At 44.5% G+C, this 27,433-nt stretch overlaps 1 protein-coding gene across 7 annotated transcripts in view; it reads right to left on the bottom strand.

Moving 5' to 3' along the window:
* The window catches only part of NAV2 (neuron navigator 2), an 822,647-nt gene that overhangs the window by 293,462 nt on the left and 501,752 nt on the right, over nt 1–27,433 (bottom strand). For all 7 annotated transcript variants that reach the window (XM_056130622.1, XM_056130618.1, XM_056130629.1 and 4 more), the window contains one exon: nt 19,113–19,165. In XM_056130622.1, coding sequence (XP_055986597.1) covers nt 19,113–19,165 — 53 coding nt within the window. The remainder of the gene's footprint in view (nt 1–19,112; nt 19,166–27,433) is intronic.

The following is a 27,433-nucleotide window of genomic DNA, read 5'->3' on the forward strand; positions in this document are numbered from 1 at the left end:
CATAATCCCCATAGAGAAGAATGGTACCTGAGAAGTTTTTAGTTCCAAGATGATTTGTCTCTAGATCTCCCACGAGAAGTAAGCCCTGGTCAGTCTTCACCACAGTGATGGGAAGCCCATCAGCTGCTCTTCTCTTGTATTCCTGCTCCTTCAGAGGTGGGTGTGAGGGCAGAGACCGGAGCCCAACCACCATGTCTGACTCTGCATGGCCACGACACTTTGCTCACACAGCACGGACTTCCTCCTGTCTATCAGCCCAACTCTTGTGAATGTGGTTACTGATCATGGTTCACAAGAAATTGTCATCAGGAGAGAGAAATGAAGGAGTTCAGAGGACCCAGGACAAAGCCTGGGTAACTATGAATATCTTGAGTTTCTGGACTCCCTGAGCTGGTCCTTAACTTCTCCGAGTTTCAGTTTTGTTTTGTCTTGATTTATGTTAAGGGTTTATCCCTGCCTCTATTCTCAGGGATCACTCTTGGTGGGGTTCATGGAAAAATGGGTGGTGCCAGAGATCAAATTCAGGTGGGCTACATGCAAGAGATAGTACCTGCTGTACTATCTCTCCAGCCCTGAGTCTCAGTTTTCATTTCAGTAAAATGGGGATAATTACCCTTTTCTAGAAAGCCTGATAGAAGCTTCCCAAGACATTAACATGTGTACCCTTAGGAAACACAAAGCTCTAGGATTGGGTCTTTATTACCCATTTCACACTAAATAAAGCATATATGATCATTATTTTCTAGATTGGGAGAAGGAGGCATAGAGTCTGTAAGTGCCTTCCTAAAATCAGTTAATGAGTGGCAGGATTAGAGTGTGTTTGGCAGCTGTGAAGTCTGTGCAAACATGAAGCATTAACCACCCAACACTAAGGTCTTTCTTTCAGGGAGGAGAAAAATGACCACCCCATTTCATCATTTTCCTGACCTTCATCAGCATGCAAAGCAAGTAGTCATCCATCTAAACTCAAAGCAATCTGCTCCATGGCTTGGAAGCCAGCCTCACATGCTGGGGGGAAAGGCAGCTCAGATAGAGAAGGAACCACCAAGTAAAGGGTGCTTGGAGGACCCGCTCAGGATGGGAGATGCATGCTGAAAGTATACTACAGACCAAACATGCTGGCCATTTAATACCTGCATTGCAAACCACAACACCCTAAAGGAGAGAGAGAGAGTTAAAGGGAATATGCCTGCCACAGAGGCTGGGGATGGGGGCAATGGGAAACGGGGCGGGGGGAGGATCAGATACTGGGAGCATTGGTGGTGGAGAATGGGCACTGGTGGAGGGATGGGTACTCATCATTGTATGACTGAAATGTAAGCACAAAAGTTTGTAAGTCTGTAACTGTACCTCACAGTGATCATTAAAAAAAAAAGAACTAAATTAAAAAATAAAAAAAGTCAGAAAAAAATATCAGAGTCAATAAAAATTCTTGGTACCCTGAAAAAAAACTAAACTCAAAGCAATCTTAGTATCAAAAGATCAAAGGACACTGCACAGAAAAAGGAGGGAGCCATTTTTGGACATGTTTTGTAGAAGATACTTATGTTTTTCTATAGCGTTTTGAACTAGGATCATTTAACACAAGAATTTACAGGCATTATTTGGAAGTCAAAACACACCCTCCCCCCTTCACCTTTTTTTTTTTAAATCACTATGTGCTTTAGGGATCCTGAGAAAACACACAAAAGTCTGGTTGGGGTTAGCAGGCAGGAGGATCAAAAACCTAAAGTGTGTGTGTGTGTGTGTGTGTGTGTGTGTGTGTGTGTGTGTGTGTAGAAGGCAGGTAAAAAAATGAGTAAAAGACCAAGTATAAGGCAATAGGGAATGATGCAGAGTGTGGTTAACATAACCCACACCCAAAAAGGGGAACTTCTCTCCAGCACTGGCAGTTCTTACCTGTCAAGTGCCATCCTGCTACTGCCAGATTATCACTTCCTTAAAAAGCTGGGAGATGAAAATTTTTTGTGACATTTTTCATCTTCTATTGATCATTTGGGCAGATTTTTAAAGGGTGTTCTGGAGCCTGAATTCAGTCTTTCAGCCACTGCTCTCATCTCTTCACTCGGGTGACCGACCCCCCTGACATACATCCTAGACCTGGTCCCAACAGGCAGAAGCCATAGGCCAGCCTATATCTTAACAAAGTGCAAACAGGAATTCCTTGCTAAGTTCTGTATCATGGAAAAATCAAAAATCAAAACCAAACACACATACAAAATATAGCCCTTTGATGCTGGGCTGAAACATAAGAACTCCATGAAGACACACACACAGAGGTAGATCCAAGCATGAGGTCCAGATGGCTTTTATATAAACCATAATTGGAATGGTTATAAATCACCAAGTTCTTTTTCAGCTCAAGAATATCTGTAGCCGCTCACTGTCTGCTCTCCCAGCCATCCATTTGTGATGCTCCTTAACCTCACTGAGCACCAGGGTACTGCTCCCAAGCCTCAGCTCCAAGACAAACTCAGAGGAACTTCTTGAGCAAAGGTTCACTCGGGTGAAGATTCCAGGTGCCAGGCAGTGTGAGCAGAGAGACAGGAATGATCCCACCCTCAGAGGAGTTCCTGTCTAATGGGATCCAGGCCGGGAAGGCTGACGTACTAAAGGATTAGCACCTTAATTTTCCAACAGGAGAAAACCAAGGATCACTAAGGTTTAGTGAGCTGCCAGGGGGTCAGAAGACCTTGCACAATCAGAGCTTACCAATTAAGAGCTCACTACAGGGACGGGGAGAGAGAAGCTGAGAATACGTTTTGCAAGTGGGAACACAGAGTGGGGAGTAGCCCCTAAGCACTGCTGGGTGTGGTCCTCAGAACCAAACAAACACACTCACTACAGGTCTCAGACAAGAGGATATTTAAGGCAGCCTCCTCTTTCCAAACACACAAAGGGACTCCTCAGTGAGAATAGTTAGAGGGTGACTGTGCAGATCATTTGGCAATATAGACAGACATGGAATCACTGTGTGTACACGTAAAATGAATTGATCAATCATGTCTCTCAAAGAAAGAAAGAAAAGAAAGAAAGGAAGAAAGAAATAAAGAAAGAAGGAAAGAAAGAAGCTGTACAGGGTTCCTCAATTTTTTTTTTAATTTAAATAATCCCCTAGAAGTATTAAAACACTTAACTCTGCGGGAGCAATAGCACAGCGGGTAGGGCATTTGCCTTGCACACGGCCAACCTGGGTTTGATTCCCAGCATCCCAAATGGTCCCCTGAGCACTGCCAGGAGTAATTCCTGAGTGCATGAGTCAGGAGTAATCCCTGAGCATTGCCGGGTGTGACCCCAAAAGGGGCAAAAAAAAAAAACTCTGCAAGTTAATGTGTTTGAATGTTTCTTTGCAAAGGCATATCCCCAAAGAGGCTGCTTCTTTTCCTTCAAAAATCACTTGGCTCTGCGTCAAGATTGGCATAGAGAAGTCTCTGCCCAGAAGCAGCATCACTCACAGGCCTCCTAAAAATGCAAATTCTTCAGCTCCTCCCCAGACACACTGAACCAGAAACTCGAGGGCTGGGTCCAAGCAATCTGTTTTAACTAGACCCCGCAGGTAATTTTCATGCACCAAAACAGGGCGGACACGGCCGTCGGAGGCTTTGCCAAATCCACAAAGCTTCCCTTATTAAGCAAAGTGATCTGCTATCTTGGTGTTATTTCCATCCACTTTATAATTAAGCGAACACGTAAAATTGTGAGAGAAGAGATTGGGGTTGAAGAGCGAACTTTGGCTCCGGATGACTCAAATTTCTCTATAGTATTTAGAAAGCCCATGGTGTGTTTGGCATCTTAAAATGGGAGGTAAAGCATCCCCACCCGCTGAAGCTCCTGGACAGCTGGACCATCCACTGCTCTGCTCATTCATCAGAGGAACTTCAGCAGAGCTCTGCTACCCCAGTACTAGACCAGGTGCTGGGAATACGAACATTTTTATTGAACTCATAGAGCTGAAAAACATGCCATACATCCTCTAAAGCTTTGATGTTATTAAAAAGCATATAAAATATGATTAATTGCTCATAAAATTTACTTTAATAGTCCTATTAATGAAGAGACCTACAGTTTAGCTGGGAAGCATAGTAGCTCCTCGGGAGTTCACCCTCACATCAAAGAGGTCAGGAACGGGTCTGATCACTAATCACCACCAGCTGAAATGGTACTTGCCATTCCCACAACAGTTTAGCATCTAGGAGGTCCCAATACGGGGACCTGTTGCAAAGATTAAATAAGGGGCTCTGTCCTCCCCTTGCTTCCCAGCAATCACCTGCTTGGAATGTACAGAGGTGGAGAACTCGATTCTCAAGGGCTGAACTGGGAGGTGTTAACTCCCCATGTGGAACTCATGGAACTACAATGAGCCCCCACTATAATCTGTGGAATAGAAGTAGGCTCAGAGTAGGTGCATCTGCAGAGGTGTTCTTGGTCATTAAAGGGAGAGAGAGGGGGTAAACCTTTCAGCTGACAGTCCTAGCAGATCTACGTCTCAGGCCTCAGTAGCTATGCCTATCTGAGGACAAGCTGAGTGTGGAAGTTGGAAAGGTGGGGTCAAACAAGTAGCTAACCACAAATCTTTGATTCTTCATTTGCATTTCTCTACTATGCCTGGCACCGTTCCTGCCCAAGAGATAATGATCCTTCAATTTCAAAATATCCAGTTTCTTGTTCAGCCAAGATAGTTGGAATCGCTTCACACCCAAAGGCAAATAAATTGTTTTGCAGTGCAGGAAGCAAACCCAGAGCCTCAGACACATAAGGCGAGTGCTCTGATGCTGAACCACATGCTGAGGCCTTAAACAATTTTACTGTGAAGTTTCCCTGCACTAAGAACAGTGTTATCTGTACCCCCTTTCAACTGAATAGAAGTTGGAACCTGGGGCAGGGAGTGAAAATGTAAGTGGGGAAGCAGCTAATCAGACCCCTGTTTTGACTTCTTCCAGACAGCCCTCAACTTGTGCTCAGAAAACTATTTTGCCTTCCTTCCACGCATTGGTAATATCTGAGTTAACAATAACTAAACTGGACCAGAGAGACAGGGCAACAGGTAAGCTCTTGCCTTACATGTGTCTGAGCTGGCTTCCCCAGTGCCACCAATGGTCCCTCAAGCACTGCCAGGAGTCATCTTCAAGCAGGGAGCCAGGAGGAAGCCCTGAGCACTGGTTGGGTGTGGTCCCAAAACTAAAATAATAAATGAAATAAAAAAAACACCTAAAACACTTAAAGAAGTGTAAAAAGTAGCAGCGGGGGTTTGAGAGATCCCAGAAAGGATAGAACACATTCCTATCATGCACAAGGCTCTGAGTTTGATCCCCAGCACTGTGGGTGTGTGTGTGGGTGGGGGGGAGGGGTTCTCAGCACTGCCAGGGGTAGCTCTACTGCCCCCAGCAGCACCAAAAGGCCAAAGTGGTACCACTGTGCTGACCTTAGATGTCAGGCCTCCAAGCAAGGTCGGGCTAAATATTGGTGGGAATGGCCCCCAGGATCCAGTGGGGAGGTCTCCATAAAAAAAAAAAAGCCATAAAGGAGTCATTTATTTCAAGCTCCCCTAAGACTAATATCCAACCAAACCATGGTTTCAATCTCTCCCCAAAGAGAATTTTAAACCAATCTGGAATTTCCTGGCTCACATCCTTGCATGTGAGATCTACATGCAAGGATGTTCTAGTCTTCTCCTAAGTAATCTAACAGGCAGGAAGTCAGCTAAGTGGCTCCTGGTGATGTCACAAGGAAGAATAATAATAATTGGAAAAAAAAGAGTGTCTGAAAAGGAGCTAACTTGCTCTACTCCAGGCTCAACACTCAAATGACCAGTCTTCAGGCTGACTCAAAAGAAACAGAGGACGCAGCCCAAATTCAACAGCTAGACTCCTACAGGACACAATTCAGTGGACTCTAAGGCCCAGTAAGACTTCAAATGTGGACCAATAACCCCCCCCCCCCAATCCTTCCTCCTTGACATCACAGTAGCAACTATTCATCCAGAGAACCCCCAAGCTAGGGCAGTCTGTAAAAATCTTAGAAAGCCAATTTGCCAAAGCAGCAAGCTTGGTGCATTCCTCACTGGAATCGCCCACACCCCAACCTGGCACCTTTCCCTTCCCTTCCCTTCCCTTCCCTTCCCTTCCCTTCCCTTCCCTTCCCTTCCCTTCCCTTCCCTTCCCTTCCCTTCCTTTCCTTTTTCCTTTCCTTTCCTTTCCTTTCCTTTTTCCTTTCCTTTCCTTTCCTTTCCTTTCCTTTTTCCTTTCCTTTCCTTTCCTTTCCTTTCCTTTCCTTTCCTTTTTCCTTTCTTTCCTTTCCTTTTTCCTTTCCTTTCCTTTCCTTTCCTTTCCTTTCCTTTCCTTTCCTTTCCTTTTTCCTTTCCTTTCCTTTCCTTTTTCCTTTCCTTTCCTTTCCTTTCCTTTCCTTTTTCCTTTCCTTTCCTTTCCTTTCCTTTCCTTTCCTTTTTCCTTTCCTTTCCTTTCCTTTTTCCTTTCCTTTCCTTTCCTTTCCTTTCCTTTCCTTTCCTTTCCTTTCCTCTTTCCTTTTTCCTTTCCTTTCCTTTCCTTTCTTTTCCTTTCCTTTCCTCTTTCCTTTCCTTTCCTTTCCTTTCCTTTCCTTTTTCCTTTCCTTTCCTTTCCTTTCCTTTCCTTTCCTTTCCTTTCCTTTCCTTTCCTTTCCTTTTTCCTTTCCTTTCCTTTCCTTTCCTTTTTCCTTTCCTTTCCTTTCCTTTCCTTTCCTTTCCTTTCCTTTCCTTTCCTTTCCTTTCCTTTCTTTTTCTTTTTGGGTCACACCCAGCGATGCTCAGGGGTTACTCCTGGCTCTGCACTCAGGAATTACTCCTGCCAGTGCTTGGGGGACCATATGGGATGCTGGAATCGAACCCAGGTCGGCCACGTGCAAAGCAAATGCCCTACCCTCTGTACTACTGCTCCAGCCCCTATTATTTTTTTAACCAATCCAAATATTCCCTTCCCAGAACACTGCCCTGGTGAGATCAGAGTGAACCAAGTAGTGAGAGAGAAGTCGTCATAGCACTTTCTCTATACAGGCTACCACACCTCTATTCACTGGCTTCCCAATGACAAGAAAAAGATAGCTTTGTCTGAAATCATTATCTTCTGCTAAAATTATGTCCCTCTTTCTGAACCCTCAACCCCTCCAAGAAAACCCCTCCCATTTTTTATATCTGTAACCATAACATTTCAGTTCTTCATGATTTGCTCATTGCACGATTTGTGACTTCCTGCTCAAGGGTCAATCAAATGAGAGACATGGTGATGGGTGAAGAGAAAGAGCTTCACTGGCAACCACGGCAGGCTGGAAGATGGTGGTTATTTTCAAAGCAGCTATGTTATTTGTATGGTCACAGAAGAGGATTTTCTAGGGTAAGAAGGGGGAAGAAAGTACAGGCTGCTGACAGTGGGAGCCAGAACGAACACTATAACCCTAATCATAGCACTATAGCATTGTCCTCCCATTGTTCACTGATTTGCTCAAGTGGGCACCAGTAACGTCTCCATTGGGAGACTTGTTACTGTTTTTGGCATATAGAATACGCCACAAGTAGCTTGCCAGGCTCTACCATGCGGGAGAGATACTCTCAGAAGCTTGCTGGGCTCTCCAAGAGGGATGGAAGAATCGAACCTGGGTCAGCCGCATGCAAGGCAAATGCCCTACCTGTGAGGACCTTGTGCTATTTATTCTTCAGGCTTCAGGGCAGAAGGGGAGAGTAAGACCAGGAGAAGGATCCTTGTGTAGGAGTTTGTTGCTCCTAGATTCTCTGAGCCAGTTTCGTAACTTCTTGGAGTGCACCTTGCTATTTGCTGGATGGAATCCTGCCTGACTCATGAATCACTTAACAAAACCAAAGAGATCTGTGAGTTTATTTGGGTGATTTTTGTCATCTAACATTGCCTAATACTGAAACCAACCCAAAGACGTTAGGAATAGCAAACTCCTACACAAGACACTTGTCCTTGTCTGACTCTCCCCTCGGCCCCAAACCCGAAGATCAGGACAAAGCCCTCATTTGTCCTTAGTTTGTTTAGTTTTGTAGATTAGGAGGCCTGTCTTGGGAGCCTAGCCCAGGAAAGAGTTCATGATTTGTTCTGGATCCTTCTTATCTGCAGCCCACCCTTCCTTTTCCCTTCTTTCCTTAGAAAATCCTCTTGTGGTGGTGGAGACAACAAGGCTGCTTGGAGGACATGAGTCCACCGTCTTCTGACCTGTCATTGGTTGTCAATAAAGCTCTCTCCACCTGTCACTGTGGCGCTTGATTGATTGGCCCTTGAAACATAGTGGAACCAAACCTCCATGGTTAAAAACCAAAAAGTTATTTTGCTTGAATCTCAGAGTACTTTCATTCCTACTGCTGCCATAAATATTACCATAAACTTAGTAACTTAACAATATAGACTTATTACCTATGGTTCCAGAGATCAGAATTTTAAAAATCAATTTCTCTCCTCCCTCACCCCCCCTTCCCAATCAGAGTTACTGGGTTAAAAACTAAGGAGTTGGCAGGAGGTGTCTCTTTTGGAGGCTTTAAGACTGTTTCCTCACCTCTCCCAGTGCCTAGAGGCTGCCTGAATTCCCTGGCTCACTGCCTCTCCATCTTCAAAGAGAGCTAAATAACATTTTCTAATTTCTCTTTCTGAACCTGTTTCAGGGTCATACCACCTACCAGCCCCTCTCTTGGAAGGATCATTTCCCTAACAATGAGCATGCCCAAGTAATCCTGCAAACTCTTTTCATCTCCAAATTGTTCATTACATGGGTAAAATCTCTTCTGTCATGTGAAAGAAGACATTCAAAGGTTCTAGTGGTTTAAATGTAGACCTCTTTGGAGCATCACTGTTAAGCCTGTCACACTGAGTATGTACTTCCTAAATTATTAATACATCTTTTAGTGAAAAAGTCAACATAGGAGAAATTTGTGACCTGTTTCAGGGTGCAAAGGAAATCAATCCATATCCCCCTGGGTTCTTGAGAGAAGGGAAAAATAAACAAGCATCAGATAGACCAGCAAGAAAAAAAGTTTATTGATAACATGCATCCCTCCTGCACACATGGGAGCTCGACCAGGAAAACTGAGAAGCTCACATGCTTCAGAGATCATCTCAGGAAGTTAGCAAAGAGAGACAGGGCAATGGGGAGCTGGCTAGGGAGGCTACCAGGAAAGGCAGAAAATCAAAGCTATGGAGATTAAAGTTTTTTGCTTCTCTAAGTAACTGTGAAGGCTTTTTTCCACTACTATTTATGGGTCAATCAAATGAGATACACAGTGATGGAGATACACAGTCATTGGCAACCAAGGACAGGTTGGAAGATGGTTGATTCAGTCCTCAAAGCAGCCAGCTTGTCTGCACCATCACAGAAGGGGATTTTACAGAGCACAAAGAGGAAAGAGAAGGTAGGCTGCAGCCCACTGGACTCCAGATCAAACCATGAACTCCTTCTAGGGCTGGATCCCTGAGACACACCTCCTCTATCCTAAAACCCTAAGTTAAATAAGGACAAATGAGGATCTTGTCCTAATCTTCAGGGTATGGGGCCGAGGGGAAAGTCAGACAAGGACAAATCCTTGTGTAGGACTGTGCTGTTACTAATTTGGGCCAGTTTCACCTACACTTGTAAACAATATGGGAAAGACCATCAACTTAACATAGGTTCATCATGGGCAGGGCAATGCCTGTCCTTTCTATTTCTCATTCATCTCTGACAACAATTCAAAAATGCAGCTTCCTTCCTCTATCCAGAGACTTGCCTTACACCCAAGTCCACAGTATAAGATCAAGGTTGCCTAGATTTCAGAGCCCATCCTTAATTCTCTCTTTTAAATATCCTTCCCATGATGGAATGTCTTGTCCTGAGTCCCAATACTACCCATATGCAGGGCAGAGTTACCAACGTGCTTTTGGTGCGTCTCCAATAATCACAAGTAGATTATTTCTTCTTCAACCAATTTACTCACATGTGGAAAAGCATAATGGTTAATAAAACAGACTCAAGCTAATGTTCTAGGACCCAAACATTTTTTTTTATAATGTAGGAGCACTGCTATTTATTCAGCCATTGATTTAGCTGATTAAATTGGGCATAAACTCCAGTAGGGTCCAAACTTTAGGATGCCAATTATCTGTGTGACTTTGGGCAAGTCATTCAACCTCTTTTATTTATTGATTTTGGTTTTTAGATCACACCTGGTGGTGCTGAGAAGCTACTCCTGCTTCTCAGTGCTCAGGGTCACTCCCAGCAATGTGAGGGGTCTGCACAGTTCTGGAAATTGAACCAGGGCCTCCAGCATGCAAAGCATGTGCTCAGTCCACTAAACTATCTCTCTAGTCCTTATTCAAGCTCTTTCTTTTTCAGTTTCCTCATCTATAAAATTGGGATAATAATGGCATCACTTCACCTAATGCAGATAAAATGTGCATCTACTCATGATGGAGACATTACTGGGCCCGCTCAAGCAAATCAATGAACAATGGGAGGACCGTGACCGTGACCTACACCTAGTAAACACATTTAGTACCAGAAGTATAGTGTGTACCATGTGTAAGTAGATGATATCTAAAATGAGAGTTCGAGGACCAATGCACCAACTATAGAAAGTTCCACCTTTTTACTGAGGAGAAGTGGGAGTACTTTAAAAAGTACTTTAGCATGACTCAGCTGGCATTCCACTGCTATTCATGGGTCAATCAAATAATATACACAGTGACAGAAAGAGCTTCATTTAATGGCATAACAGAACACATTAAAGAGCCTCAAGGCCCAAATCTCCAGTCTTCCTGGTGGAATGAAGAGAATGTAGTTTCTATTCCATGGGTTGCTCTGAGACTAAAATGAATTAAATCATGTAAGGTACTTATACATTTTTATAGTTAATATTAATCATCCCTGATAATATTAAGGATACACTCACTTCAAACAACAGGAAAGAGCTCTCACAAAAAAATTATTGCAAAAAAATATTACTGCAAGTTAACATGGCCTATTTGGGCCTTCTAGCTAAATTAAGAAGGAAAGAAATTAAGGGCAAGATGTATCTAGAATACTAATTTTTTTTTTTTTTGCTTTTCGGGTCACACCTGGTGATTCACAGGAATTACTTCTGGCTCTGCACTCAAGAATTACCCCTGGAGGTGCTCAGGGACCATATAGGATGCTGGGACTCAAACCCAGGCCAGCCGCGTGCAAGGCAAACACCCTACCCGCTGTGCTATTGCTCCAGCCCCAAATACTGAATTCTTAAACCCCATAACAAAAGCTTCCTAGTAATCTACCCAGCAATCAAACCATTGGTTGTAAATAACAGAATTGGATATGTTACAATCTTTTGGCCACATAGGCCTGTCCAGCATAGCTCCCTCTTTGATTTTCTGTCTGTCCCTGTGTTCATCCATTCATTCGTCACTTCCTAAGCACCAGTCACCTAGGTGCTAGGCACTTAGTAGACCCAGCTGAAAGACAAGTCTTCTCCTTTAAAGCCAACAGATACCCACAAGAGAGCGTGTAGGAGAAAGGCGGGCCCAGGACACCTAGTAGGTGTCTGGTTATCTCAACTACTTAGGGTAGTTACTGACCTCGGTATTTAATTTTACAGGAGGAACAATCAAAAGGTTTTTCCGGCAGACAGGATGGCATGCAGCAAAGAAACAGGCCTGAGTACAGCTTCTTAAGGGCACCCCACACTCCAACATGGCTGGGCTATAAAATTTGAGGGGCAGGTGATCAGGAAAAGATGATAACTCTATCCAACATGAGCAGAGATGTGACCACAGTGGTAGAGAGAGAGAGAGAGAGAGAGTTACAGCCTTCTTTGAAACAACCTTCCACAAACCAGGAGCGGAAGTAATGGTCACCTTCTGCTGGCCTTGGCCCCAGATGCATCCTACTTTGCTCCCCATTTTCCATGGCCCCTGGACTCTCTTCATTCCTTCTCAGTTCTGCAACATATGTGTGACCCTGGGGCTGCGTAAAAATAGAGTCAGGATCCTGGGGAAGAGGCACCTCAGCTGCCCAGGGGTCGCACACATTCCCCCAGGCATGTGGTGGCTTTCGAGCAGCTGTGGGGAGGGCCCAAGGTCACGAGGCCTGGAAATCTGATTCCATGATCGTGACTAAAGAAGGCCCAGGAAGCTCTGTGGGGAACACAGTGGATGCATTTGGTGCTAAGGCTCTTCAAGACCATTGTGAGCTGCTGCTTCTTACTGGGGTCACCTGCCTAACCTCCCCTTTTGTTTATAGCTCTTGAGTTCCTATTACAAGTCACCTCAGAATGATCACGCTAGACAAGATCTGAGGGTTAAAAGTAGATAAGTAGATAAGGGATATTCTTTATATATAACATTTCAGTATAAATATTGCAAACCACAATGCCCAAAAGGGGAGGGTGGGAGAGAGACAGAGACAGAGATACAAATTCAGAGACAGAGAGAGACGGGGTGGGGGGAGAAGAATAGCGCCTGCCAAAGAGGCAGGCAGGGGGTGGGGAGTAGGGGATGATGGCAGGGAATCTGGGGACACTGGTGCTGAGAAATGTGCACTAGTGGAGGGATGGGCATTGGAATACTATATGACTGAAATTCAATCATGAACAGCTTTGTAATGTTCTAAAATAATAGATAAAATTAAATTTAAAAACAAAACAAAACAAAAATCACCTCAGGCCCTCTCTGGATAAATGTTCCATGTCCTCCCCTCTAGCTAACTCCAGAGTACACCCAGCTGATTCTGCTGTATCCACAGATGAAGAATAAGGATAGTGGGGACTGGGGTTGTTTGAGAGTATTTTAATTTTTGGTTTTCCAAGTAGTGCCTAGGAGATCCTGGGGCTCCACCAGTGATTTTCCACCAATTAGGCCAGTAGAAAGGTCTGAGGATGTGATGCAGCCCAGGTCCCAGGGTTCTGGGGATAGCCAGGTTGCTCTGGCAGTGCTGGGGGCCTTCAGTATTGCACTTGGCCATGCTCAGGAAACCGTGTGGCAATGGGTACCAAACCCAGTACGGGTGCATGCCCGTTATATGTCCTAACTGTTGCACTATCTCCCAGCTCTTTTTTTAAAAAAATGTTTGTTTCATAACACCCCTTCTGTCTCAAAGGTGATCAGGCTCTCGACCTGGACAGACATGAGTTCGAGCCTCACCTCTGCCTTCCTATAGGTATGTAAACCAGGGCACATTATTAGCTGCAGCTTTAAAGCTCAGTTAATAGGGCTGGGGGAGCATGTCCCCAAATGCAGAAATAACAATCACATCACTCTCATCCTAAAAGCTGCCATGGATCGGGTGCAGGTCACAAGCCAGGAGCAAGAGGTCAGCCACTCACCGTCCCAGAGAGCCGCTGCAGGGAAGGCTAAGAGGGTACTGGTGACGCACTCAGAACAGGCCTGGCACGAGGCAGATGGGCCATCGGCTTACTTACATTTCACCATCGTAATTATTGTTATTATCCATTATTATCCCTTTCACTGCCTCATTAGTCCTCACAAATCCTTTATGGGGCTTGTATTATTGTCAATCCCACCTCAATAGAACAGGAACTAGAGGCTTCTAAAGCTCTATAATTACTCCAAGGCCACAGAATTTGAGAGAAGAAACTCAAACTTGGCCTGCGGGTTCCTCAGCCCAGGGTGTCCCTCGGTCTGCAAGAAGGTAAGGGGGAGGATGGTCTGTGAGCTTGTGAGCAGAGGAGAAGGCTGGGGTGCGAGGAGGCCCGGATGATGCCTCGGGCTGAGATCCTTGCACTCTGGGGTTTTCGGCTGAAAGGACAAGTGGGGCTCCCTAACTTTGCACCTCCCCTTATCAACAACAGAAAGTCAAGCAGCTTAAAATAAGATGGTTTACAAAAGAAACCACCCCATGCGGCGCCTCTGCAAGGCTCCACAATAAACCCACGCCTGAGAGTAGAGTGGGTTCAAGTTCAAGGAGCAGAGCCGGCAGCTTCCCCAGCGCCTGCTGGCAGAGCTCCAGGCCACATTTCTCCTTCCAAAGGGACACGTAACTCTGCCAAACACACCACTTAAAAGCCAGAGATGCCCCTAGGTTGTCATGGCAATGCGAAACAGGCAAACATTTGAATCAGCTCTGACGCACAAACACAAACTTATTTAAGGACCCAATGGAGGGGATTTTGCGGAGGAGGGGGCACAGCAAGGGGGTGTTGTTGCTACAGCTCCATCTCCAAGGATTTGCTCCCCCCCAGCCCCCTAAGCATCTAGGTCAGACTGAATGAGGACAAAGGACTTGCTAAGTGTGAGCAGAAGCCCAGCTTGCTGGAGGAAAGGAAGTGACTGCCTGCCTCTCCACGGGTCTGCTTACAGCCAGTCCTGGTTTGCAAAGGCCAAGCAAGAGGTGCAGAAGGTGTCAGGAGTCCTGGCTATGCCACCATCGGCACCGACACCAACATTGACATCAGGGCTCAAAGCCCACTGGGGTTGTGTTCTGCTGCCCAGCGCAGGAAGTGTGGATTGTACCATGTGCATCAAAGTACTTTATACCTTAACATACTGACTCTGGCACCATGATTTGTGTTGATTAAGTCCCATCCGAATGTGAGCCATGGGTGTGTGCTGTCATCAAGGTGCTAAAGCAGAGCTTCTTGAATTTTCCCCACTTGCACTAGGAATTTCTTTTTTTTTTTTTTTTTGTATTTTGTTTGGGCGCCACTTCTAGGGGTGCATCCTGGCTCTGTGCTCGGGGACCACTCCTGGAGGTAATCGGATGCAGTACTAGGGATCAAACCTGGGTGAGCCTTGAGTAAGGCAAGCGTTTAACCTCTGACCTATCTCTCCAGGCCTTGCCTGAGACACTTTCATACAACTCAAGTATATAGGTATATAAAACAGTGTTCAAAAGCAAACAAATGATAAGGAACCAGAAAGTGATCATTTTAAAAATAATTTTTTTGTTGTTTTGTTTTGGGGCCACACATGGCTGTGCTTAGGGCTTACTCTTGGCTCTGTACTCAGGGATCACTCCTGACAGGACCAGCAGGCCGTATGTGGTGCTGGGGATCAAACCCAGGCCAGCCATCTGGAAGACAAGTACCCTACCCACTGCTCAGGTCCCACAAAGTGATAGTTAGGGGCCAGAGTGATAGTACAGTGGGTAGGGCATTTGCCTTGCATGCAGATGACCAGGGTTCGATCCCTGGCATCTCATATGGTCCCCTGAGCATGGCCAGAAATAATTCCTGAGTGCAGAGCCAGGAGTAACCCCTGAGCATTGCCCTAGGTGTGACCCAAAAACTCATACACACAAACAAAGTAATGTGACCCCACATAGTTTAAGAAGCCAGGCCTGAAAGCACCTGTGGATGCTTCAAGTGTTGATAGAGAAGACTAAGCAACCTTCCTGACATTTGGTATTCCATGGAATTTTCCAGAATCCAGAGCTGAATATCCAACCACAGCAACTGATAATTTTCAGAGGGAATTTCCTTCGAGAAACGTTGCACTGTGGCCCAGTGGGGGCGAATCCCTGAGATGCTGGGAAGTGCTGAGGCATGAGAACTTGTCCTTAAATCTGGCAATGAGCACTGTGTAGTGGGAGTCTGTGGAGCTCTGAGATCCTCTGTGCTCCAGTCCCACCTCAGACACAGGAAGGAAAATGGCTGGAGGTGCTGAACGATCAGAAGTGTTTCTCAGAGGTCCACAGCCATGTCGCAAAGTATCCTCTGCAGGTAAACTGGGTTTCCAGAAATGGGACTCTACCTTCCCCTGCCAGTCCTCAGTGGATGAACTTTCTGGCCTTTTGAGTTTCACCCCTTAAAAGTGACTCTTAGGGGTTGGAGCAATAGCATAGTGGGTAGGGTGTTTGCCTTGCATGGGGCTGATCCAGGTTCGATTCCCAGCATCCCATATAGTCCCCTGAGCACCACCAGGAGTAACTCCTGAGTATATGAACCAGGTGTAACCCCTGTACATCACCGGGCATGACCCAAAAAGAAAAAAAAGTGACTCTTAGATGTCCCCTAACCCCAGAGAGGATCCCCTCCACATGCCTATGGCAGATGTCTGGGGCAGACTGGAGTCTGTCGTTCGGGTTGTTCTGAAGTTCCTGTCCACTCATTCTTGAGTTCCCGGAGGGTGCGGGGCACATATGTTCACCTGTGTGATCTGGCTTAAGCATCATGCCTGGCACTAGCAGGCACGCTGAATGCCTTTGCTGATGAACAGACTAAAAGCATGCCATGCCACGCCCACCATGCCAAAGCCCATCTGTGCACAAGACTCCCACACAGCACAGGCGTTTGCTATCAGCTCCCTGTCCTTGAGGGAGAGCACAGATCCGGGAGCAGGGCCTGCAGTGCCAGAGGGAGAGTGAGAAACGGTGCTGCCCAGGCAGCCTGGTGAGGCAGGAGGAGGGGAGGGGAAGGAGTGGTGGAGGAAGTGCCTTTTTTTTTTTCCACAGCTTGTCCTGAAGTCAAAGCCCTACCTACCCAGGATGGATGGAACAAATTCATCCTCTCGAACACCTGAATCACCACCACTCCTGATTGAACTAAACCACTTTTCTCAGCCAGTTTTACAGGCCCTGTACAGGTTCTATCCTGATGGACTGAGTACTAAATCTGCTGATGATTTCCTGAGAGCCAGAGTCCTCCTCCTGACAGGCGCCAAGTGATCATCTTAGACTGTCATCATTTTTCCTTCAGTCAGTACAAGGCTCTCTCTTCATAGGTCTTCCCTTCCGGTCTCCTCCAAATAGGAACTACTCAGCAAACAACAACTTTCGATCACGATCACTGGCCACTTTAAATAAGGCCTAACTGAGAAGTAATATTCCAGGAATCTAGAAGTGGTGGTTCATCCACCATTCCAAATTATGCTTTGCCAGGTAGGGTATCTTTATCCCTATATGCTCACACACACACACACACACACACACACACACACACACACACCCCTACACGCACACATAAACACACACATATACACACATATGCACACATAAACACACACCCCTACACGCACACATAAACACACACATACCCCTACACGTACACATAAACACACATACATATACACACACATACATGCACACATAAACATAAACACATACACACACATACACACACACACACAGGTGTCCTGCTAGCCAGAACAATACTCAGGTTTGTCTCTATGTAGTGCCTCCTCTGCTTTTGACGGGCTCAGCCTCATGGATGTTTTAGTTTTGCAAAGCAGGGTAAAGGGTAATAGCCTTGTTGTCTTTATCCTCAGCTTCCTCATTTTCTACCAAACAGAATGACTGCAATGGAGAATTTTACTTTTTCCTGGACGCATATCCTGTATGCTGGACTATTCTCTGCTCCACTTTACCACCAGACCATGTCTGCCTCCCTGCTCCTAATCTGGAACTAATTATCACATATAATTATAGGATTTTATATTCCTGTGGTTTTAAAACACACACAAACATACACAAACACACACACACAGAGTTCATGAAAAAAACCAAACTTTCACAGCTGAAAGACTTCTGGAGAAACCACAAAACTATATTGGTACTATGGGAGTATTTATAAATAATGTATTTGCATACAGAGCAAAATCTGCACAGAAGAATCTGCAGTGATATGAGCATAAACCGGAATGTAGATTTTAACAACAAACATCACCTTCATCAGAAGTTGAAAACACATACACCTTCAAATGTCAGTTCTATGGATGCATTACAGTGGGCTGGGGTAAATGAGTTGATATTTCTACCAGGGGAAATACCGCAGTGCTTTCATGTGAAGTTCTGATTGCCATGTCTAAAATGTTTGTACTAAAATTAAGTCTCCTATCTTCCAAGTTTTCTCAATTATTAATACACTAGACAGCTGCAGTGACCCCAGCAAAAAATAGCAGTTGAGCTTTTCCAAAAGTCAGAGCAGCCATGAGCTGTCTGCCTGGGGACTTTCCTATGTCAGGAATAGTTTCTCTGATCAAACCAGAAACAAAATCTCCAGCAGGACAACAGAAAAAGGAGCAATTTCAGGATGTAAAGTGAAAAAAGTGAAAAAAAAATCTCTTACACACACACACACACACGAATAAAAAAGTTTGTGCATGGAAAGTAGTTAACGACAAGTCTAACTCATTTGGGTAACAATTAATACCCCAAGTGAAGCTCTCAAATTGTACTCACTCAAAGATTGTATGGCATGATGTTAAAAAAAAGCCATTTTTTTTAGCTTTCTAGAAACAAATTAATATCCAGCAAAGAGTTGACACCTTCATATTTTACACAACTATTTGTGTCATCTTAACAGGCTAGATAGGAAACATTTTTGTAAAAGCATTCCACATTTGAAAGCATTTTGTATTTTGGGGGGATGGGGTGCCAAGTCTTATATGCAGAAATCTATGCTCTATCATTGAGCTATATTTTCCTCCACCCCCAGCCTCTCTAAAGCCTGAGAGAAAGAAAGCAAAGCAGCTAAGCACTCAGAGCATCACATTCCAATGTTTTCTAAATCAAAGTGATATGAATTTTAACTCAAAGATTACAGGAAGGACATTTGAGAACAGACTGAATTTTTTTTTTTTAGCAGCTCTCATAGATGCACATTACATGGAAAGAAAATGACTTGTCAAGGTTATGCTAATCATGGTCCGGGTAGGATGTACATTTCACACTTCCTGTCAAAGTTCTGATCTCATACCAACTAACCTTGAGAGGCAGTCACAGACCACATGTCCCAATTTCTGAGCAGTAAGATACGGATCCCTCCTCCTTGCCTTGGCCCCAAACACAAACAGCAATGGTCTTAAGTCTGTGAGGAAGCCAGACGACTGTGTGGGAGTACTAACAGTCCAAGTTCTAAACAAGTCCATATTTACGCCAGTTCTGCATAATTTGTTTCCAGGAGTAAGAACCCAATTTCTTTCTTTCTTTCTTTTTATTTTTTTTCTTCTTTTTTTTGCTCCCTCGCCATCTATGTTAAAATCACAGCCATGCTTTAGGAAATGCCAACACAAATGTCAAAGCAGCAAACCAAGGCTATTTGGAAAAGGCTATTGAGCTTATTAAGATAACCCTCCAGAGCAAAGCTTCTGGTGTGACTGTTTTCATGAGAGCTGATACTGTTCAGAGGCAGGACAGAATACAAATCCTCCCCACCACGGACCACTCACCATTTGCGATCTGTTCTTTGGACAGCCATTGATGTCTTCTATCTTTTCATTTGCTGCAAAAGGAAACACCAGTCAGAAACATAAATAACCACCACAGACACTTGAGTTGTGATGTTAAAGACCCCTGAGGTCAACCACGTCCTAAGGCCCCTACTAGGCTCTGTCCAATCAAAGCAGGCATGTGAAATCCTGTGCCACATCTAGCAAGCTTCAGGACTTACTCATCGGCTGCGTCCTCCAGGGACAGCTGGGGCAAGGTCGTGCAGTCATCATCTAGAGCAGAGACAACTGTACTGATGGCAGTCTTAGAAGGAAGGGACATCGTGGAACTGCATGGAGGCCGGAAAACAGCCTATGCTGAGGCCGTGTGCTGGCCACTGACAAAGATGACTGCCACCTTCCCATGAAGCTACAGCCATGGCTTAACTCTAAGGCTAAAAGGTAGACAATAGCATCTTAGCCTATCTTTAGCAAGAAAAATAAATAGTGCGTTTATCTGTCCTAATCCTATTTCTGAGGGGCTCGCAAACAGAGAAAAGAAGAAAGACTCTAAAATGACTTGGAGGTCTTATAGGAAATTCAAATTCCATCTGAAGCCTATACATGATGTCAAAATAGCATCTAGCAAGCCAGAGAGATGGTGCAGGGGATAAAGTGCTATGCAGCTTGCCTCTATGCAGCCATCTCTGGTTCAATCCCCAGCAACCCAAATGATGCCTTGAGTACCACCAGGAGTGATCCTGAATGCAGAGTCACTAGTAAGCCCTGAGAACAATCAGGCCTGACTCAAAACAAAACAAACAAAACCCCTACAAAATTGTATCTAGCGAAATAGTGTTAATACGGAAGGAAAGAGGCCCACCTTCCCATGTGGAATGCAATTCTGCCAGGAAGTATGTAGAATTCCCTTTGAAACAGCCCAAAATATCTCAAGGGGCAGTTTGCAACTGCAGCAACTTGAGAAAGGCAGGATGTGTAGCGGCTGAGACACTAGCTTTGGAGGCAAAGAAATGCCAGTTTGAATCCCTGCTTAACAACTTCTTGGCTGTGTGATCTTGGCCATGTCACTCAACCTTTCTGGATCAAAGTTTTTCCCATCTACAAAATAAAGCTAAGACTCTCTCCTACACAGAAGGAGCTGTGATACTGAAAGTCTCTGAGCCAATAAAATGCTTAGCACAGTCTTTTGTAGATGGTAGTTACTGTTAACCTAATGTATTATCACTTATTAAAATATACACACAAAATTTCCTTTTTTACTTTCCTCATTCTGTTTGTTTTGAGCCACACTTGACAGTGCTCAGGGTTTATTCCTGGCTTTGTGCTCAAGGATCACTCCTAGAGGGACTGCAGGGACCACACGGGTACCAGGGATAGAACCCAGGTCTGTCACGTGCAAGAAAAGCACCCTGTCTGCTGTACTATTTCTCTGGCTCCTATGTTTTTCATATTCCCATGTGAGTTAAGCCCAGAAACTCAGGACTCCATAGTGGGGGGTGAAGAATTTGCACCCACTGTGAAGCCCTAGTTAAGCCTTCTAGCAAATCCCATGTCCCTACCAGCATAGAAAGATAAGGTTTCTTTGTTTGCTCAGCACCCTATACCTCTCTCTCTCGCTCTTAACTGCTAATGTCTAACTCCTTTTCTTGCTGTCCCTGGCTTCACTGTGAGAGCCATGGCAGACACATCCTTTTCAATTTTTTCACATTTGTACCCTGAGAGATCAACTAAATGCAGACAAAATCAAATAGAATATCTATACCCGAGCCAGAGAGATAGTACAGTGGGTAGAGTACTTGCCTTCCATGTGGCCAAAACGGTTCAATCCCTGGCTCCACATATGATTCCCCAAGCCCTTTCAGGAGTGATCCCTAAGCACAGAGCCAGGAGTAAGACCCCTGAGTAAGACCATACACTGCCAGGTATGATCCAAAGGCAAAAAAGGGGGGGCAGGGAATAGACTAAAAAAAACCCAATAGAAAACCCTTTTAGATTTGAATGAATATACCTAACTAAGACTTACTTATGAGAAAGGACATTAAGAACAACCTGAAAAAGCTAACAGAATAAAAATGTTCCAAGGCTCTAAGATTCTGGGACACTTGAACCTTATAGCAATTTTTTTTTGTTTTTTCTCTAATGTTTCTACATTAATGAAGAAGTGAAAAATAAAAAATTAAGCTATGGCAGGAAATTGCTTTCAAACTCTGATACTGTAAAACAGCCCAGTTGTGTAAATCCAGCCTCATCTACACCTCCTTCAGAAATTGTTGAAAGTAATAGAAATTTAGGCTTAAGATGCACCAGTGAGATCTTTTTTTTTTCTTTTTGGGTCACACCCAATAACACACAGGTGTTACTCCTAGCTCATGCACTCAAGAATTATTCCTGAAGTATCATGCTAAGCAAAATGAGTCAGAAAGAACGGGATAGACACAGAAAGATTGCATTCATCTGGGGGACATAAAGTAACAAAATAGGGGATTAATATTCAAGAATAGCCAAGATCAGTACCAGGAGGATTACTCCATGGCTTAGAGGTCAGCCAGGCATTCTAGGGGAAAGGGCAGCCCAGATAGAGAAGGGAGCACCAAATAAAGAGTGTTTGGAGGATCCTCCCAGGATGGGAGATGCATGTTGAAAGTAGACTATGGACCGAACATGATTGCCACTCAATGCCTCTTTTGCAGACCACAACACCCAAAAGGAGAGAGAAAACAAAAGGGAATGCTCTGCCACAGAGGCAGGGTGGGATGGGGTGGGGGTGGGGGTGGGAGGGATACTGGGATCCATGGTGGTGGAAAATGGGCACTGGTGGACGGATGGGTATTTGATCATTGTATAATCGAAACCCAAGCACAAAAATTTGTAAGTCTACAACTGTACCTCGTGGTGTTTCACTAATAAAAATAAAAATTAAAAAAAAATTAATCCTGGTGGTGCTCAGGGAGACCATATGGGATGCTGGAAATCGAACCCGGGTTGGCTGCGTGCAAGGCAAATGCCCTACCCACTCTGCTATCGCTCCAGCCCCTGCATTGCCTTTTTTTCCCCTTTCTGAGTCACATCCAGCAATGCTGCACAGGGGTTACTCCTGGCTCTGAACTCGGGAAGTACTCATGGTGGTCCTGGGAGGACCATATGGGATGCTGGGAATCAAACCCGGGTTGGCCACAGGCAAGGCAAACACTCTGCTCACTGTGATATTGCTCCAGCCCTTACCAGCAAAATCTTAATCTTCTGAAATGCAGTGGAGTTTTTGTAACTTTCACACTGGGACTGGTATTTTGGGAAGCTTTTCCACCTGCTTCCTCTCCTCCCCAAAGAGTGGTTGAGAAGCACACACAACAAATAATTGGATAAAGAAACTATGGTACATTACATTATGGAATACTATGCAGCTACCAGGAAAAACAAAGTCACGAAATTCACTTATAAATGGATGGACTTGGAGAGTATCATGCTTAGTGAAATGAGTCAGACAGAGAGAGAAGGACGTGATTACACTCATTTGTGGGATATTAAAATAAAACCCCAACACAATATAAAACTAATACCAGAACTGATCCATGGTTGGTAGCTTGTCTCAAGTGGTCGGGGCATAGGGCAGTTAGGATAGAAAAGGGATCACTACAACAAAGATAGTTGGGAATGATCACTCTGGACAAGAAACGAGTGCTGAAAGTACCTTTCAGTATCTACATTGCAAACCATCATGCCAAATGGGTGGGTGGATGAGAGAGATAGAGAGAGAGAAAGAAAGAGAGAGAACGAGAGAGAAGTACCTACCATAGAGGCAGGCTGGCAGGGGGGACGGAAGGGAAACTGGGGGACATTGGTGATAGGAAATGTACCCTGGTTAATGAACAGACCCTTCATCAATGTTGGAACATTGTATGACTGAAACCCAATTCATACAATATACAATGTTGGAAATGTACACTAGAAATGTAAAATTCATACAATATTGAAAATATACATTGGTGAAGGGACAGGATCCTTCATACAATGCTGGAACATGAACCCAATCATGAACAACTTTGTAACTATACCTCACAGTGACACAATAAAAATAAATACATAAAAATAATAAAAATAAAATTTATGTTCTTGGGGGAAAAAACAATTACACACAAAAAATGCAAACAAATGTGCCCGATGAATGGAATGCCTCATGGATGTTCATTTTTTAGTTCATCCACAAATACAATTAGACTCTCTCACTTGCATATACACTTCATTAGGACAAGGCTTTGTCTTTGCTTTGCTTTCTACTATAAACCCAGACCTAAAGTCATTGCCAGAGGTCCCACCAGCTGCTGAGTGGAGTTAAACACTAAGTATTCTGAACATTTCAAGGAATCAAGGTTTTGCACACTTTCTGTCACAGCTGTTCTTCCCTTGTATATATATATAGATGCACATCAGAAGAGGGAAGAAAAAGATCCTGACAAATGGCATCCTTCTTATGTGGGAAATTATGGCTGGCATGCACTCTGACCTTGGATTCTGATACTCAACACTGGAGAATAAATATGTGTCTTTTGAGACTCAAGGCTACTCAAGGTATATTCCAATTGGATGCTCATGATGACCAAAGTCATAAGTCATTGGATGCTGATCAATACCCAGCTCCGCATTAGATCATTAGTGCTCATTAAAGTGAGGAATGGATAACAGTGATCCTAAGAAATCATTTAAAGATGCTTTGGATGCCACCTGAATAAGTGAAACCAGAGGTCTTGGTCTAATCACTCCTCTAATTTCATGGTCTGTCACCTGGAGCTCAGTCAGATGCTCTTTGAATGATCTTAGCTCGTATTAAGATAAATGTTGCTATTTTACAACATTCAAAGCAAACCATTGAAGTGGAATCATTTTATACTACTGTAAATAATAAAGGAGTGAAGGTAAATGAACAAGTTCAAACTCAAAATCAGTATTTATTTAATAAAAAGGCAAACCATATCTTACAACCTCCTGATTTCCAAATACATGAAATCTGAAAACTTCTATTAAATTATCAAAAAATTATGTACTATTAGAATCCTTAAGGCAGCAGGAGCAGCTCAGATTCTGCTGCTAAGGAATAGTTTGGCCTTCAGAGCTGCATTTATTAGCTTGGGGTGCATGCATGAGAGGTGTCTTTAGTTACAGTCCCAAAGCAGATAATCAAAGAAGCAAACGCATTCATCTCCAAAGTCCTCGAATGTGATTAAAGCTGGCATCCCTAAGTGGCAATGGTAATTTATTTATGCCAGTAAATTCAAGCTATTCTTAGTCCACTAATGCTATGATCTGCCCGCACACAAGGTGACAGGTTAGTAATCGGAAAGCACCGGTGCACTTTTCATTTCAGAAGCGTGGCTTTAAGCCCATTACTGCTCAGAGTCCTCTATGGAAGGGTGCAGAGAATTTCAACAGCTCAGACACCTTCACACATGCACAGGCCCAAGGGAAGAGAGAACAACTTCCAGAAAGACTTACCTGTGGCCACAGAATGGTCATAGGTCATCAGCAGGAAGAAAACATAGTCTCGTGTGGTGCCTGAAATCCTAGTGGTGCTTAGAGGCTGCCAAAATGGGGGTGAAAAGGAAGCTCTCGGCTTCCTCTTCACCTCCAACTGCAAGTCTTGTGTGTTTTGCTTCTTCTCCAATATTCTTGTGTGTTCCCGGTTCCCACCTTCTCCCTTTTCCTCACTCGAATCCCTTCTGTCCTCATCTCTGAATGACAGCAATATAAACAGCTAAGGGGTGGCAGGGGGAGGCCTGTCGCTCCCTCTTGATTCATGCTACTTATCCTGGCCTCGGAAACCTTTGCAATAACTCACGAGGATGGCACTGTGATGGGCTGGCAGGAGAATGGTTTGGGGCAGCTGATAACTCAAGAAGATAATCACACTAATAAGAGGTTTGAAAGCAGAGACCTACCCCTCAGACACTAAGGGTAAGGTGGAGCATGGAAGGGCACCAGCCACGGGGCCATCTCCTGCCCAAGATGGGGCAAGGGGGGAAAAGATGAAGAGGCGAGATGGGAAATAAGACCCTCAATAATCCTTGTTTCTGGGGATGCCAGTTAGAGAACAGGTAAAATAGATCCATCCCCAGATCCATGTGAGAGAGATGAAGAGTTAGGAGCAGTGCCCAGGAAAGGCATTGTGGGTTCTTCTTCAAGTTACACTTCTAATCATGTCACTTTCTAGCCTGATCATCAACTCTGCACACCACTGGCCTGCTTCAAGCGACAGTGGACCTCTGCACCTCTACACCTGCCTTCCTGCCATCCTGCCTTATCTTGCCTCACTGACCCTCAGGGTCTCTGTACCCTCCAGCCTTTCCTTGGGATACACTATTTTATTGCCCAGGGATGCTGTTGTGACCATTTCACTTAGCTAACCCCAAATCTAAGGTCTTGGTTTATAGGTAAATTCCTCTGGGATCCTTCTCTCTGATGAGAACTCTCCCTCTGGCTCACGGATTCTCACTCATGGTGCCTTCCCAATGGCTGCTCTCCAATGCTTCCACTCCTGTGACCTCCCCCGGCCATGGACTGACCATGGCCACCTCTAATGTCCTTCTAGGTCTATGGTGTAGGGGAATCCCTTAAAAAGACTTTGCTAGCCCAGTATCTATGTGTTTACTTTTGAAAGTCACTTCAAACTTACAGAAAAAAATGACAGGAATTCTACAAAAACTCACAAACTTCATGCATTCTCCTTATCTCCTGTCCCCTGCCTCGCCTTACATCCCTCTCCCCTCTTTCTATGCAGAGGCACAATATGTTTTCCGAATCATTTTTGTGTTGGCTACATAAATCCTGTCCTCTGCCACTGAATTACATACGCCCAGAGAACAATGACAGCATCTGATGTTACAATGATTAAATTCAGAAAATAAGACAGAGCTATAATTCTAATATTCCCATAGTGTTAATTAACTAAAATTGCCCTTAGGTTTTATTCTAGGCTAGAGAGAGAACGATTACAGCGGGGATGGTGCTTGATTCGCATGACCCTGGTTCTATCCCTGGCACCACATATAGTCCTGTGGGCAACACCGGAGTGACCCCCTGAGCATCAAGCTATGAATAATTCCTGAGCACCACTAAGTGTAAGCCCAAAAAACCCCATATTTTAGATGTTATTTCCTGATATAGGATCTTCTAATCTGTGCACAGGTTATGTCTCTTTAGCTATTTTTATTCTGCAAGTTTCTTAGGCTATGCCTTTCATGGTACTGAGCTACAGCCATAACCTGCAGTACTCAGGGGTGTCTCCGGATGGCGCTAGGAGGTTGTTCCCAGTAGTGAATGGGGACTGTGGGTGCTGATGGGGGTTGAACTCTGGCCCCCTGCATGTAGAGCATGTACTCGGTGATGAGTCACCTCCCCAGGCTGCAGGAAGCACTTTGAAGAGATCGCAACTCTCCATCAACAGAACTAGCTACCCAGGATGCAGAACAGACTCCACTACAGTAGGACTGAATCATCTGTTGACTGCTTTACACGGAAGCAATTTGTGTCTCACATTGGGGTTTTGAAAGATTCCCCACAAACCTCAGTGGAAAACTGAAGCAGAATCTAGAAAGCAGAAGGGTACACAATAGAGGCTGGAGTGACAGCACAGTGGGTAGGGCATTTGCCTTGCACGCGGCTGAACTGGGTTCAATTCCCAGCATCCCATATGGTCCCGTGAGCACCGCCAGGAGTAATTCCTGAGTGCAGAGCCAGGAGTTTCCCCTGTGCATCACCGGGTGTGACCCAAAAAGAAAAAAAAAAGGTACAGCCTACAGTTTAGAGGAACAGTCCAGAGAAAACCAATGACAAGAAGGGGCTTCATCCAGATCACCTGCTGGGAAAAGTCTAACCCAAGGACTGCACTGAATAAAGTTGTTTTGTTTGGGGAATACACTGAGGGGTGCTCAGATTCAGAGGCTACTCTCTGTTCCTTGCTCAGAGTCGCTCCTGGTGGTGCTCAGGGGACCAAGCAGTGCTGAGGATCGAACCTGAACCCCTACAAACAAAGCATGCACTCAGCTATCTCAATGTTGAGAGTGCTCAACGGCTTATATTATCTTTATCTAAGAATAAAATTTTTATCTCAAATCCTCTTAGTTTTTCTTGAATATCACTGCATTTTAGGCATTATGCTAAACACTACAAGCCCAGAAAGCAAGACAATTCAAACCCAGATCTGGAAATGACCGAGATCCAATGCAACAGCCTGGATTTAATAGAAAGGGGTCCCTCCCTGGCTGTCTGCAGGAGCTAGGAGAAGCAGGAAAACCCTGTGTAGGTTTTGTTCTTGGCTAGTAAATTCCTTC

This window comes from Sorex fumeus, unplaced genomic scaffold (assembly GCF_029834395.1).
Source record: "Sorex fumeus unplaced genomic scaffold, SorFum_2.1 ptg000007l, whole genome shotgun sequence".
NCBI lineage: Eukaryota > Metazoa > Chordata > Mammalia > Eulipotyphla > Soricidae > Sorex > Sorex fumeus.